Below are 14958 nucleotides of genomic sequence, written 5' to 3' on the forward strand. Positions count from 1 at the left end.
AACTTCAGCAGGCGGAAACTATTGAATACGGCTTGCAGGAGTGAAACTCAGTGAAAATTCGAAAGTACAAAAAAAAATCGAAAGTCAGGGACACATTGCCAAAAAGAAGCGCCCAGTTTGGCGGCCTTTTGAGAGGACAACACAAAGATACAAGCGACAGGAAGAATGAGAGAATGAAACACATCCTTAGTCCAATGCTTGTGGGACCGAGACATCGGCACATTTGTTGCCTCGTGCACAGGCGACTGGCCGCAGCTCAAACGACCCGTGACGTTGACCTATCGGCCAAATGTCCGAACACGACACAGAGCTCCTGTACTAAAGTGAGGACAATGGAAAAAACGATGTGGGAGGCACCGTTTTTCATCTGTACACACGCCACTTATTTAGCCCTCTGGCCACTAGGGCAAGCGCCCGTAAAAGCCATTGTCTGTCGCCACCAACAAAGGCGTGTTGGGACGAATTAGCTGAAAATATTTCCATTGAAGAATACGAAGCTAGCAGTGAGGCGGGACGGACGGTAGGGCAGCGGTCATTTAAATAATCCCACTGACGTGGGCCGTCATGTCTCTATCTTCGGCTGGCCGCCACCCAACAATATGAAAGCCCCTTCGCGAACTGCGTAACATGCTCGTGGGAAGGAGAAACATTACATGTGAGGGCAAGGAAACGACCAAACACCGGACTTGGAATGAAATATCGCAAGTGAAATTATGGTTGATATACACGCGAGCCGGGAGGTTAAAAAATGGAAATCCGAAACTAATTGCCAGGGCTCAAGAGGAAGACTTCATTTGAATGCGAAAGTTTTAAAACGTTGAGATCCTCCGCGTCCGTGCTCTTTTTGTCTCATACTCTGCTTTCGCGTTAAATATTGTACATGCGTACTCCCAAAGCGAAAATAAAAACGCCATCAAATTGACTTTGAAAAGTGCAGATGGTAAAACAGCATGCTATGTATGTATTTGCCAAAAGTAACTGGGGCCTTTTTACTCTTATAGTGGATCCCTTACGGCCTCCCCAAGGATCAAAAGGTCTCGAAAGGTAAAGACAGGGTTTCTTTTTTGCACAGATTTAAATCTTTTAAAGAAGCATAAGTGTTCCATTGTGGAGCTCTGCGCAACAGTCCAAACAAGCGGGGTTTTTTCAAAATTTATAACAGCCAAGGAATCCGGATCATGCATATGACCATATTCAAAACAAAACGAACAGCAGGATGTCCCAATTTACACTGAGGAGTTTCCACGCCGATAGCACGCAGTCACTTGAAATGATATGAATGTAAGTACATTAGACGCTGTGCATTAACGAGCGCAGATTGTAGCTGGTTCAGCATGTGGTATTCCGTTTCGTAGACTGTGCACGTTATAGGTAACCCAACAACTAATCAACATACTGACATTCCCACGAAGGAGGTTTACGTAGTAAATTTTTGTCGAAAAGCAGAATTTTTTTTAATGTGATGGCAAAAAAAAATCTTAGAGCCGAAAATCAGGGATGCTCGAACTAGCGAGCTTTGCAGCCATAGGCAGCACTGCGCTATAGTAACGTTGGGCTCTGACGATTCTGGACGAGTCAGAATTTGTAAATGGCCACTAAACAAAAATATACGCTGAAATCTTCACAATCACTACAAGCGAAAGAACCGCGGGTTGCGGAGCACAAGGTGTTCACAGCGTATGAAGTTATCCTGGCGGCTTTACAGATTTCTGAGCGTCGTCATGATTTTATTCACAGAGAGTAACTGGGGCCACAAGAATGTCGCAACAGATAATTCATACATCGAATGGTGTTGAGAGGCGCACGTACCTTGACCCTGAGGCGATAAGGCGTCTGCATCTGGACGCGCACCTTGAGGTGCGCGATGTCGTCACCGTACCGGGAGGGAGAGGGAATTCTCTGCAGCGGGAGCTCGTAGCCCGCAAACAGGGGCTCCTCGGGCCCCGATATCCGGTAGCCCGAGTTGAGCGGCAGTATGCACTTGGGAACTGGGTCTCTGCAATAGACGAAAGACACATCCTGTGCAAGAAATGAATGTGTGCCGATGACCCCGAAGGATTCGCACCCGGCAGGCGTCATTATTGATGCAGCTTCTAAGGCTATTCATCATGCTTGACCGCCATGGTCATCGAGACTCAACCACGTTGTCAGTGCCCACTGGGTTGTTTCAACCAACACAGGCAAAGCGCGCCCACAGAAGCTCAGTTGTGAATATAGCATGTAATGAAATGCGCGTCGCATAAATAAAAACACGAATGTAAATTTTCAGAAAGTTTCCTTATCAGCGAGCATGCACGCTGTATATTATAGCTGCACACAATTACATGTGGAAGATCTCATGATGAGTAATGGTCACTGCACGGCCAGTACGCCTTGGTCAAAACTCCGAACCATAATAGAGAAGTACCGCGAGGGCAGAGTTAAACGAAGGCTTCACCAGTGAGACTTTGCAGCCCAACGCAACATTTAGGTTATGTGCCACTACTACAGCGTGTCCGGCTTCGTTCAGGACTCTCAGAGTTGGTTCATGCGCATTGAAACCGAACATCGCGCGCGATTTGCCGAGCACGAAATGCTTTTAGCTCCCATTCTCGGCATCCTCTGCGAACATGGTCCCGAGATCGCGGCGAAATCGGCGCCGAAACTAGCGGTATTCGAAGCTGAAATCATCGGTCGAGTTGTGTCCACCAGAAACGGAAACTCTCCCGGCGCACCGGATGGGATTCGAGCCAACCAAAATGGAAGAGGAATTAAGGAATTTAATTGAAATCAATTTGAATGCAAGCAACTGAATTGAATGTCTTCACTCAATACAAATTAATTTAATTAATTAATGCAATAAACGAACTCAGTTGAGCTGGATGGAACAACACGCCCGTTATACGTACGAGTAATTAATATAGTACCGTATGGTGCGCACATCGAAGTGCTTGCACATATCACGCCGCTAAAGGCATAATCGCTGCATATTTCGTCCAGTGCGACAAACAACATAGTGCAACTATATTTTTCACGAGAAAACTCCCGATAGGGGTCCAGCGGCGTTCCGTGCTCTAACGGCGATCCACCTTTAGGCTAAGCGGACCTGTAGTGTTCCCTGGCAGCGGGGCCGTTGTTGCCGACACCGGTGACGGCCCAACAGCATCCCCGCTCCTCGCAGGTGCGTACGTCCACGTCACGGTTCTCCGGGTAGCAGTCGAACCGGTTGTACTCGAGAACCGGGGCCTGCGGACAACGCGGCGTTGATGTCACTCTATAGGCGAACCGATCATCCAGTGTCCGATCGATCTATACCGCTCAAGTATCAATTTCGAAACTGTATTTTACTTAACCCCAAAGTTGCCCATGCGCTTTATTTTACGCAATAAAGCTGCTGTGCGACAAAGCGCTGCCGATACGCCGGTGCCGATGGGCGGTCAATATCAGAGCACAAAGCTTGCTATGCCTCCTCACATGTTCGCTATGCTGTATTACCATGCAAGGGGTGCAGTATTTCCAGCCGTAACGAGAAAATTCTGCGCAATTAAACTGGACACACACACACACACACACCCTCAGGAACAGAAGAACAGCCCCCTGTCTGTGTGTCCGGTTGCGTTGTGAGCAGTGTTTTCGTTATGCATTCGTGCGAACTCGCAGACTAGCAATTCCAGCCGGTCCTTGGGGAGGATTCTAGCCGGATCCGGTGTGCTTAATTCCCGATGCTGCACGGTGAGAGAGCGGTCGACAAGCAATTGGCACTTCACAGTCGGGACAGACAGGAATGACCGATAAACGCGAGCTCTTCATGGGCTTTAATTGTGTGAGCTCTAGCTTTGGTCACACCATGCACTGCGAAAACAAACAAAACGTCGCAGTGGTTGCTCTCGGTGTGTAGTGATTCGCTGGTGCGTCACCAAAGGCGAGCAGATGAGTGGATGCCGTTACAAAGCATTAACTGTAAATAACACTGCGCACGCGCCATAATATGTCCTGTTCCCAGGGCGATCTACCATATGCTAATTCCCAGGAAATAGTCACGGGAAGCAGCCAAACTTTCTATATGATATTGTGTTGGACTGTAAGGTTAACCTCTTTTTTCCTTAGCTATCACTTATCCGCTGCTTTCCTCCGTACTACACCTGCTTCATTTTCAGATATTTCTTTCTTACTTTCGCTAACACGATAACGCGGTTTGTTCTCACACTGTTTTCGTGCTTAAGGTGTGTACGTCACTTATGAGAAGCGGCTCGCCTGCTGAGCACCGGCTGTGGGATCGAATACCGGCTACAGCGGGCGCATTTCGATGGAGGTATACTGACCGATGACACAACACGTTAAAAGACAGCAGGTGATCTAAATTCACCCGGGTGCCTCCGTTGCCGACGGGCGACATAACAACGTTAACCCCGAGAACTCACATCGGGGCACTGCGGCTTCCACGCCGGTGTCTGAAATGGCGGCAGCGTGTCGTCCAGCGTAGAAATGCCCGTCGCACCACCCGACGTGGTCTCCGACGAGGCATCGGCGGAGCGTGCCGCGAACAGGGCTCGCCACAGCGGGCCCAGGTGCTGCCTGAAGACGAAGTAGTAGAGCGGCACGAAGATGGCCGTGAGCACGAGCAGCACGATGACCACGGCCAGTAGGCAGCGCAGTCGCGTCGACAGCGCCGAGAAGTCGTCGTCGCAGCAGCGTTTCCGATGCTGCTTCAGCGTCGTGCCCCCCCCGCCGGCGAGGGCCGACTCCGCGCTCGTCCCGTCCTCGGCGCTCGAGGACGAACCCTCGTCCTGCGAAGGCGTCAGTCAGAAAGGGAACATGCAGTCTTTCGTAGAGACGGCAGCCTTCGTCAAAAGTCCACCGAGACCATGGCTGGAACGGGAGCGTTGTCACGCGGCGGCGCTGTTATCGACTGCGCTCGCCGCTACGCTGGGCGAGGAGACAAGTTGTTTTCGCTCTCGCGAGACCTCGCTGTAAAAAAGTTAACGCTAGCAAGAGGGACAAGCCTCCTCGCCCAGAGCTGCGTCTCGGCAGCGCTCACACTTCAGCCACGGCAGCAGTGGACTCCAAACTTTTGAAGCAGTCTGCACTTGGCAGCATACTCCAGATGAGGATGGGTCGTAGAACACGCTGATACAAGCCCACATAAAAGTCACACTCGTGCAAACGCGCACATCGGATGGTTCACGTGAAGGCGATCAGTGCGGTCTCTTGGTACGTCTAAAGTGCCTTAGCGGAACGCAACGCTCAGGCAGCACTACGTTTACAATCAGAATTTAATGTCCGTCACTTTCATGACACTAATTAACGAGACCAAAGTGTGCGGCGATAATGAGACAAGCTTCACCATTTCTGCTCAGGTTCGAAAGGCGAAGGCCTACGGAATGCGACGCAATGTGAGATGACAGTACATTAAATAAAATGCCAATCACTAACCTGAAAGTACAAAAAAATACATACAAAAAGCCTACAGCGGATTCAAAATGCTCGAAAGTACAGGAAGAGCGCAAAACAGCGTTAACAACATCTACAGGAATGTACAACAACACTTAACTCGCGGAGCGCGTCCTTGGTACTCGCAGTGGTTAGTCTCAGGGGACACCCTGCCAGAGCCATGCTTGCGATTTTTCGCTCACAGCGCTGACAACACCGACGCCGGATTTTCTGGGGAACGGGGTCTTTAACGCTATCGCGTTAATAATGAAGTCACGCAGGTGTTTGGGAGGTTAATAAGATGTGTCAGTTGCGGATGCACAGATGAAAATGTCCAGCAGACTACTGGAGACGTGGATTTTGTTTGGTTTGGTTTATGGGGGTTTAACGTCCCAAAGCGACAGACGTGGATTTACCTGACAACTGGTATAGGTGGCACGGTATAGCTACAAATCCCGAAATTAATTAATATAGCCCAGCCATGCAGTGTTGATGAGAAATGCGAAAAGTTTCATAGTTATGAATGCCACGGGCTCAAGCTGAGACAGACTTGGGCTTTCAAAGGAGGAGGAGGAGGAAGAGGAAAGGCAGGGAGGCTAACCCGAAGAATAGCCGGTTTGCTACCCTGCAGGGGAGAAAAGGGTGAGGCGGGAAAAAGATGAAGGAGAAAAGACAGTTGGAGGAAATTGAAGTCACTATGCAAAGTCACAGCGTTCAGTAAAGTCACAGCCTATCGTGCAGGCCAGAAGTCCTCAAAAAGCGGAGCAGTGCCTTGGAGGCCTTCACCGCCGACGACCGCCGCGGCCAGTGGCCGAGAATCTTCGTTTCCGTCAGTGGGCTCAGGTCGAGATGCTCCAGTGCACGGCAGAGAGACAGTCTTTCGGCGCTGTAGGCAGGGCATTCACAAAGAATGTGGGCTATAGTCTCATCACACTCGCAGATGGCACGTGCAGGGCTGTCAGCCATACCTATTAAGAAGGAGTAGTGCTTGGTGAAAGCTACACCAAACCACAGGCGACACAACAAAGTTGCTTCACGTCGTGGTAGGCCGGATTTCCAAGCCGAAGCTTCAGATCTGGGTCCAAGGTTTTTAATCGCGAATGCGAGCATTGGCCTGAATTCCACGCGGCAAGCGTGATGTCCCGCGACAGAGGTCTAACCGCTGCGGCGGCTCTCGAGATGGGGATGGACACACAATCGCCCTCATGGTGAGCAGTTCGCGCGGCCTCGTCCGCGCGGTGGTTGCCCGCGATGCCGCTGTGTCCTGGCAGCCATTGGTAAACAATATAGTGCCCTTTGATGATGGCTGTGTGGTGGAGCTCTCGGATTTCCGTGACAAGTTCTTCATGGGACCCATGACGAAGAGCAGATTGTAACGCTTGGAGGGCAGCCTTTGAATCAGTGAAAACAGACCATTGCGGGGGTGTTTCTTCACTGATATGCTCAATGGCGACACGAATAGCAGTAAATTCTGCACCAGTCGATGAAGTCCGGTGTGATGTCTTCACTTTCTTAACTATGGTCCTTACGAGGATGACTACGGAGCCCGAGGAACTGGAAGGGGTCACTGAGCCATCGGTGTATACGTGCAGTCGGTGTCCGTGTTTCTCATGCAAATATTCTAGAGTTGTCTGTTTTAGTGCTGTCGACAATAAATCAGCCTTCTTTTTGATGCCCGGTATGGAAAGAAGCACACGAGGTTGGTGCAGACTCCATAATGGAGAAGACGGTCTATAGGCTGGTATAAATTGGTCATAAAGTTGAATGGCGCAAGGGAACAAACACAGGAAGACACATAGACAGAAAGAGCGCCTCTGTGTCTTCCTGTGTTCGTTCCCTTGCGCCATTCAACTTTATGATGAACTAACTAGCCCAACAGCAAGTACTTGAGTAAATTGTGTTGGTAGGAAGTCGCGATGGGCATCAATATCTTTCGCAAACGATGTACTCGGCCGGTTAGCAGGAAAACTGGCAAGATGGTGTGCGGGAATCCTAGAGAGGCGACAAATATGCGCTCTCAAGGCTTCGGCTGTGACATAGGCAGTCACTGGATTCTCCTGAGCGATGAGTATTGTTGCGGCTGTAGACGCGCATTTTAGCAGTTCTAGGCTTTCAAAGAAGTCACAAAGCAACACAGCGAAGGGCGTGCGTACAAAACGCCATTTGCCGCGCGCACGGCGCTGAGGCTTTCCACGGGAGAGTTCAGCTGTAGAGTGCTGCGTCCGTTTAAAGCCAGAATTAATCAAAATTCAATCGCAGTTGGTATGATGATCGCGACTGTTTGCTCATTTTATTTTATTTCTCTGCAACGACCCTATGGTCATCGCGGAATCACCTATCGTTACACCTACCATTTTTCTTTCCATAGCTCGCTGCGTCGTCTTTAACTTGAGCTGAACCCTTTTCGTTAGCCTCCACGTTTCTGCTCCGTAGGTGAGCACCGGTAAGATACAGTTGTACACTTTTCTTTTGAGGGATAGAAAACTGCCGTTGTAACAAAATTCATGACCTGAGAGAGCCTGCCATATGTGCTTCACCCCATTTTTATTCTTCTAGTTATTTCTGTCTCATGATCCGGATCAGCAGTCACTACCTGCCCTAAGTATAGACATATTCCTCTACCACTTTCAGCGCCTTGCTACTAATTGTGAACTGCTGTTCCCTTGATAGGCTGTTTAACATTACTTTGGTTTTCTGCATGTTAATTTTTAGACCCACCATTCTGCTCTGCCTGTCTAACTTATTGATTATGCTTCGCAGTTCATCTCTGGAGTGACTCAGCAAGGCAATCTCATTAGCGAATCGCAGATTATTCAAGTATTCTCCATTAACTTTTCTCCCCAACTGTTCCCAATTCAGGCCTCGGAAGTCGGAATACCTCTTGTAAACAGGCGGCGAATAGCATTGCCGATATCATGTCTCCCTGCCTGACGCCCTTCGTTATTGTGATGTTGATTACAGTTCAATCATGTACTGGTTTGTTTTTAATTGACATCTTGTGCATCTGTAGCTGAAGCTCTCCTCTTGTATTATAGGGATGGGAGCCGAGTCCAGCTGCATAATAACAGCTTTTTCTCTCATCTCTTCATGTATGTGTGATACATGAAAATAAATAAAATCAGATCCAATCGAATTTTATTGCTGGCTTTATGTAGGACTGTGGTAGCTGTGCAGGTGCTATAGACATCTTCCAGTACTTTCACATAAAGCTCATCTACGCCCTGATTTCGTAATGCCTGCATGACTGTTGAGGTTTCCACTGAGTCGAATGCTTTCTCGTAATCAATAAAGGCTATATATAGGGGTTGCTTATATTCTGCGCATTTCTCTATCACCTGATTGATAGTGTGAACGTGATCTATTGTGGAATATCCTTTACGAAAGCCTGCCTGATCATTTGGTTGAATAGAGTCTAAGGTTGCCCTGACTCTATTAGCGATTACCTTAGTAAATGCCTTGCAGGCAAAACGGGCAGTAAGCTGATCGGTCTGTAATTTTTCAAGTCCTTGGCGTCTCCTTTCTTATGGATTTAGGTGATGTTAGCGTTCTTCCCAGCTCCTGGTACGGTCGAGGTCATAAGGCATTGCGTATACAGGGTGGCTAGCTTTTCTAGCAGAATCTCCCCTCCGTACTTCAACAGATCTGCTGTTAAGTGATCCTCACCAGCTGCTTTTCCCCTTTGCATTGCTCCTAAGGCTTTCTTTGCTTCCTCTTTCTTTACTGGCGGTATGACGCATTGCTGTTCGCTACTGTCCCTCTAATTAACGTTCTTATTACATTGGCTACTGTATAGATTTGTGTAGAACTCTTCGGATACTTTAACTATCTTATACATATTGTTAATGACATTGCCCTCTTTGTCTCTCAACGCATACATCTGGTTTTTACCTATGCCTAATTTCCTCTTCACCGCTTATAAGCTAACTCCATTCTTTCGAGCATACTCGATTCTCTATATAGTATACTTTCTTATGTCGGCTACTTTTCGCTTATTTATTAACTTCGATAGCTCTGCTAGTTCTATTTTGTCTCTAGGGCTAGACGACCTCATGCTTTGGCACTTCTTAATCAGATCTTTCGTCTCCTGAGATAGCTTGCCGATATCCTGTCGAATCGGCCTACCGCCTACTTCTATTGCGCACTCCGCAATGATAGCTATCAGATTATTGTTCATTGTATGAACATTAAGACATTCCTCCTCAGTTAAAGCTAAATATCTGTTCTGTAGCTAAATCTTGAATTTCTCTACTTTTCATCTTACCGCAAACTCGTTAATGGACTTCCGCTTCGCTAGTTTTTTTCCGCTCCCTCCTGAAATATAGGCTAATTAGAAACCTTACCATTCAGTGGTCGCTATACCGCACGATTCTAACGACCTGTACATCCTGCACAATGCCAGGGTGAGCGCATAGTATAAAGCCTATTTCATTTTTAGTCTCACAATTGGGGCTGTCCCAGGTCCACTTCCTGTTCTCTCATTTGCGGAAGAAGATATTCATGATCCGTAAATTATTTCCAATCTGTGAACTCTACTAATACTCTCCCGGGCTATTTCTGGAACCTATCCCATAGTTGCCTACAGCGTGGTCGCCAGCCTGCTTCTTTCCCACCTCAGCATTGAAATCGCCGCCCATCAGTACAAAGTACTGTGATTTTACTTTGTTCATTGCCGATTTCATGTCTTCATAGAAGCTTTCAATGATCTGGTCGCCATGGCTGAATGTATGTGCGTAGGTCTGCACCACCTTCAGCTTGTACAGTACCTCCCATAACCCGCCGCGCTGGCTCAGTAGTTAGGGCGCTCGACTACTGATCCGGAGTTCCCGGGTTCGAACCCGACCGCGGCGGCTGCGTTTTTATGGAGGAAAAACGCTAAGGCGCCCGTGTGCTGTGCGATGTCAGTGCACGTTAAAGATCCCCAGGTGGTCGAAATTATTCCAGAGCCCTCCACTACGGGCACCTCTTCCTTTCTTCTTTCACTCCCTCCTTTCTCCCTTCCCTTACGGCGCGGTTCAGGCGTCCAACGATATATGAGGCAGATACTGCGCCATTTCCATTCCCCAAAAAAACAATTATTATTATCAGTACCTCCCATTGAACTTAATTACGATAGTTGCCACCCTCTCGTTATTGCTATAGAACTCCTCCATGTTGCCAGCTATATATCCTGACTGATGAGGAGTTCCCGTCTATTTCCAGACGACCCACCGACCCAGGGAGGCAGTTATGCTCCCTTCCTTTCCTCAAAATCATCGGCGTCTGGAACGCTGTCAACGCCAACGCCAATGAACACAACGGAAGCTTTGGCTTTGTATATCCTGGATTATATAGCTGAGCTAGTCCACGTTCATTTTTCTCTCTGTCTGAAGATGTAAACCACCGGTAAGAAAAGAACGGCCTTATTGCAGAGCAGCGTTCACAACGACCAGCGAGCAAGCACGCCCATGCGCATCATCATCGGACGCGGTGGCGACCTTCGCCGCAATCTTCACACAGGCGTCACTATCGGGAGCGCGCACTTTTGACGACCTCGTGTGGCAACATGCGTGCATTCCTGTGACCCTCACTCGTCTGCGGCGCAGAATCTTGTTTTCCAAACCGCGCGCTCGAAGACGGTACCACGCATGTATGCGGCGGGCGGTGTACGGCGAATGCACGTTCTCGGTCGGCGCGTCCACTCGCACATGGGTGTGGCCACCGGCGAGAGGTCGTCGCTTTCGCGCTCCGGCCCCATCCGCGATTAGAAGCGGTCGTGAGCGGCGAGCCCGCGCGTATAGCCTCAGCCGAGACTGACACACTTTGCAGAACGCGCGCACGTGCGTCTGCCTACTCGTTGCCGCTTCGAAGGGGAATAAAGTTTCGCCATTGGTCTGCAGAATGAGAGCTGGATTTTGTTCTCTTTTTTAAACCAAACGAGAAAACAAGGCACTTAGGCCGGCATTTTTTAAACAGCGCTTAAATCCTGTCTCAGACCTGGGGGACGCTTTCCAATGTTCATTCGCGCCGAGGCCGCTTGTTATGTTACGTATTGTTCGACGTCTCCAAGTAAGTGCTGGAGGTTTCCGGATTAATTTTGGCTACTTGATTTTGACCTCCTGGCGTCTTCAGCGTGAACTGGCATCGCACCTTACAAGCGCGCTCTTGTTGTTTTATGGTTTATGGGCGTTGTGGCCGCAGGGCAGTGCGCGCACTCGTGAGCGAACATTGGTCAGCCTCTGTGCATTCCTCGAACACACGGGCTTGACGTCCCGTCTGTTCTCCGTCAGGTAGTTACACGCAGTGACCGAACGCTCCGCGAGTTCTACCTTGAACGATTAATAACTGGACGCCCCACTCCAGTTGTAACCTACACAGTGCTGTGCGCGTGTGTGATTTAATTCCTCTAAACTGAACTAATCACGCGCACAACCTGGACACATTTCTTATTGTGTAAATAGTTTGTGTATATTACTTCTCCCCCTATCCTCTCTTCCTGTCCCCTCACATCTTTCATTTCATTTCTCCATTCTGCCTGCTATCCCAGCTGCCCCAGCCGCTGCCTCAGCTCAGGTGCTTCAGTATCGATGGCAGATGCCGGGGCTAGCAGAAATCTTTTTCTTCCTTTTTACTATTATTTTAATAAACAACCGCTACCAAGCAGGGTGCACCCAGGTGAGGAAATCGCTGGCCAGAGGATAGTTGGCTCGCCTTACATGCTTAGCGTCATGTCTACTTGTGAATGTTAATGTATCCGGTAACCTTGGCATGTGTACATATGTAAATTTTGCTTTGTGTTTCGAATTTTCTTTCAGTGTTTTATTTTCTATATTCATGTTGCACTGTATTGCCCCTCCTGCTAGGGCTCAGAAAGGCCTGCAATTCTGTAAATAAATAAATAAATAAATAAATAAATAAATAAATAAATAAATAAATAAATAAATTTTCCCCAATCAGGAATTAGCAATGTATCCTCTAACCTTGGCATGTGTACATATGTAAACAAATTTTTTCCCAATCAGTTGTATACTTATCAAGGTTTGCAACCGCACCTCGTTTTCATCATAGAAACAGCGGCAGGCGCAGCCCGCCTTTTGTAAAAGTCTCCTGTCGCTTGCACGACGCTTGAGCGATTGCCGCTGCAACCCGAGAATTGGCCTCAGCGGGAACACTGCTTGCAATGGGCGACCCAGTTCATCCTTGACTTCGTTAGGCGAACCCGTGCTTTGAGTCCCTAGGTGCGCACTTGCACTGACAGCTGTCAGAGACCTCGTTTTGACTCCGGGAGAAAAATTAAAAGAGGCTTAAAAAGCTCAAGTACATGGGTGAGTTTCAGGATAATTAGGAAGCCGACCTAAGGCAGCAAACGGTTTCCTCATTTTGTCGGTCAGTCAGTCATCAGCATGCTGCCAGTCTAGCCGGCGCTGTTGACTGACAAACCTGGCTCTTGCATGCACATCATTAAAATTGCATTGTTTTCTTTTTGTAAAACAAATTATTTTCGCTCACATCGTCTTCCTGTCATGCCCTCTTAATCTGCTTCATAATTAAAACTGGATCTTTCCACTTACGCACCCGCCGCGGTGGCTCAGTGGCTAGGGCGCTCGGCTACTGATCCGGAGTTCCCTGGTTCGAACCCGACCGCGGCGGGTACGTTTTTATGGAGGCAAAACACTCAGGCGCCCGTGTGCTGTGCGATGTCAGTGCACGTTAAAGATCCCCAGGTGGTCGAAATTATTCCGGTGCCCTCCACTACAGCACCTCTCTCTTCCTTTCTTCTTTCACTCCCTCCTTTATCCCTTCCCTTACGGCGCGGTTCAGGTGTCCGCCGATATATGAGACAGATACTGCGCCATTTCCTTTCCACAAAAACCAATTATTATTATTATCCACATACGCTAATCAGTGCTACTTCTTAAGCAGTAGGTGCGAACGCACGTGTCTCGCAACTTCGGAGACTTACTCAGCAGCACGACCCCACCCGCTCATGAGTTACTGCTCGTATAGTGTCGCAGTGATATCACCACCGCACAGAACAACGCTGCATCGAAAATAAAAACGAGAACACAGTTAATGGGTATTTAAATGCATCAAAACTGTCGACTTGCACACTGCCGCAGTCCTATCAAGCATCCGCAGTGCACATGGCGCTTCATCTTTGACGGCTTTCCCCTCACAGAATGAAGTTGGCAGTTTATCGGCGTGAGAGCAATTAATCACGAACTTCCGGCACTGACTATTGGCGGCATCTCTTCGTTCCAGCGTTGCTGTGTGGTTGCAGCAGCAGGATGACGCACGGGGTGACGCATACGGTCGAAAGCTCAGGAAGTGAGCCGAGACAGGCACAAAACAGCGGTCACGGCAGAACAGCCACAATGAAGCATGTGCAGCAGCTCCACTCCGTCAGAGCTGAACGCGGTGGAGGAGGGGGCATGGCTGACAGCTGCGTGAAACGAACGGCGCAGCATGCGGGCCTGTGCGAGCACGTACAGTGCGTTTGCAGACGCGGGCATGTGTGCGGGCTTGCGCACCTCCGCCACCGTGCCCGCGAATGCACCTCCCAAGCCTCGCGCCGAAACACGTGGAAGCGTGGTTCGGCGCTGAACGGTGGAAACAGTACCCCGTTGGAACCTCTGGCGACATTATGCCCGGTGATGCACAATTACACATATTTTTTTGGTTTTTTAGAAGACAGAACTCCTATATATATTTTTGAATTGTATGGCTTAAGCTGTGGTTGCCCGCCACCCATTTATATGCACATAACCGGGAATGTGCGACTACTGAGCGCAATATCTCACCACCCATCAGAAGCTAAGGGTTCACTGTTTCTGTTCTGCAAGTCGATTCGACCCTTTAATATGCGATAGGTGGTTTTTCGCTCAAAACTCGCACTCCTTCGCTCTGCCCCTAAACGAGCATACAGTGACAGCTCATCACTTCGTGGAATCCAGTCTTCAGCGGCTGCAAGCCCGAGGTATGACACCGCTGCGCAGGCACAACTCTTGTGCGGGAAAGCCAGCTTGAAGATTTCAACCGGACCGCCACGAGAGTCGGAATTAATTAGCACACAGGGCGTTTCCGACTTAAACGGTTCAAGATTGTGGCTTTTCACTTGCTCATGCAGGACGAAGCAAGCTTTCCCTTTTAGCTTCTTCCGATGACGTGCCTGCCCTCGACCGACGAATCATCAAGCTGCGATGAAGCCTGACGGCTGCGTCATCCCCCAAGATAACGAAAAACGTCGTGAGAGTGATCTGCTCTTTCAGCGTCTTTTGTTGATGTGACGTGGTGAGATTTTCGTCATACGAAACAATGGACGGTATGAGCGCACTGATCGCACTGACATCTACGTTCAATTTTTTCTAATTTTTCGCACTAGTGAAGCGTGTTGCCTTCGTCTGCGACAGCGAAATACGCGCAGTCCAACACGATAAAAGCTGAAATGAAATCTAAAGTCTGACGAAAACTCGTCTGGTCGGGTAGAAGATTCATGTATGAAGAAAAAGGAACGCCGACCAAAAGGTTGTTGTTTAAAACGAAGACGTTTGGGCTTCCATACGGAAGCCTTGA

The 14958-nt window shown here is 48.9% G+C and overlaps 1 protein-coding gene across 2 annotated transcripts in view; it reads right to left on the reverse strand.

Annotated features, from left to right (window-relative positions):
- LOC144125679 (lysosomal alpha-glucosidase-like) overlaps window positions 1–14958 on the reverse strand; it is a 45996-nt gene that overhangs the window by 29848 nt on the left and 1190 nt on the right. For both annotated transcript variants that reach the window (XR_013313409.1, XM_077659272.1), the window contains exons 2-4: window positions 4401–4766; window positions 3086–3225; window positions 1810–1996 (exon numbers count right to left, since the gene is read on the reverse strand). Coding sequence is in view for 1 of the 2 variants with exons in the window: in XM_077659272.1 (XP_077515398.1) it covers window positions 1810–1996; window positions 3086–3225; window positions 4401–4766 (693 nt within the window). In the remaining variant the exon portion in view is untranslated. The remainder of the gene's footprint in view (window positions 1–1809; window positions 1997–3085; window positions 3226–4400; window positions 4767–14958) is intronic.

The sequence above is a fragment of the Amblyomma americanum genome, chromosome 3 (genome assembly GCF_052857255.1).
Source record: "Amblyomma americanum isolate KBUSLIRL-KWMA chromosome 3, ASM5285725v1, whole genome shotgun sequence".
Classification (NCBI taxonomy): Eukaryota; Metazoa; Arthropoda; class Arachnida; order Ixodida; family Ixodidae; genus Amblyomma; species Amblyomma americanum.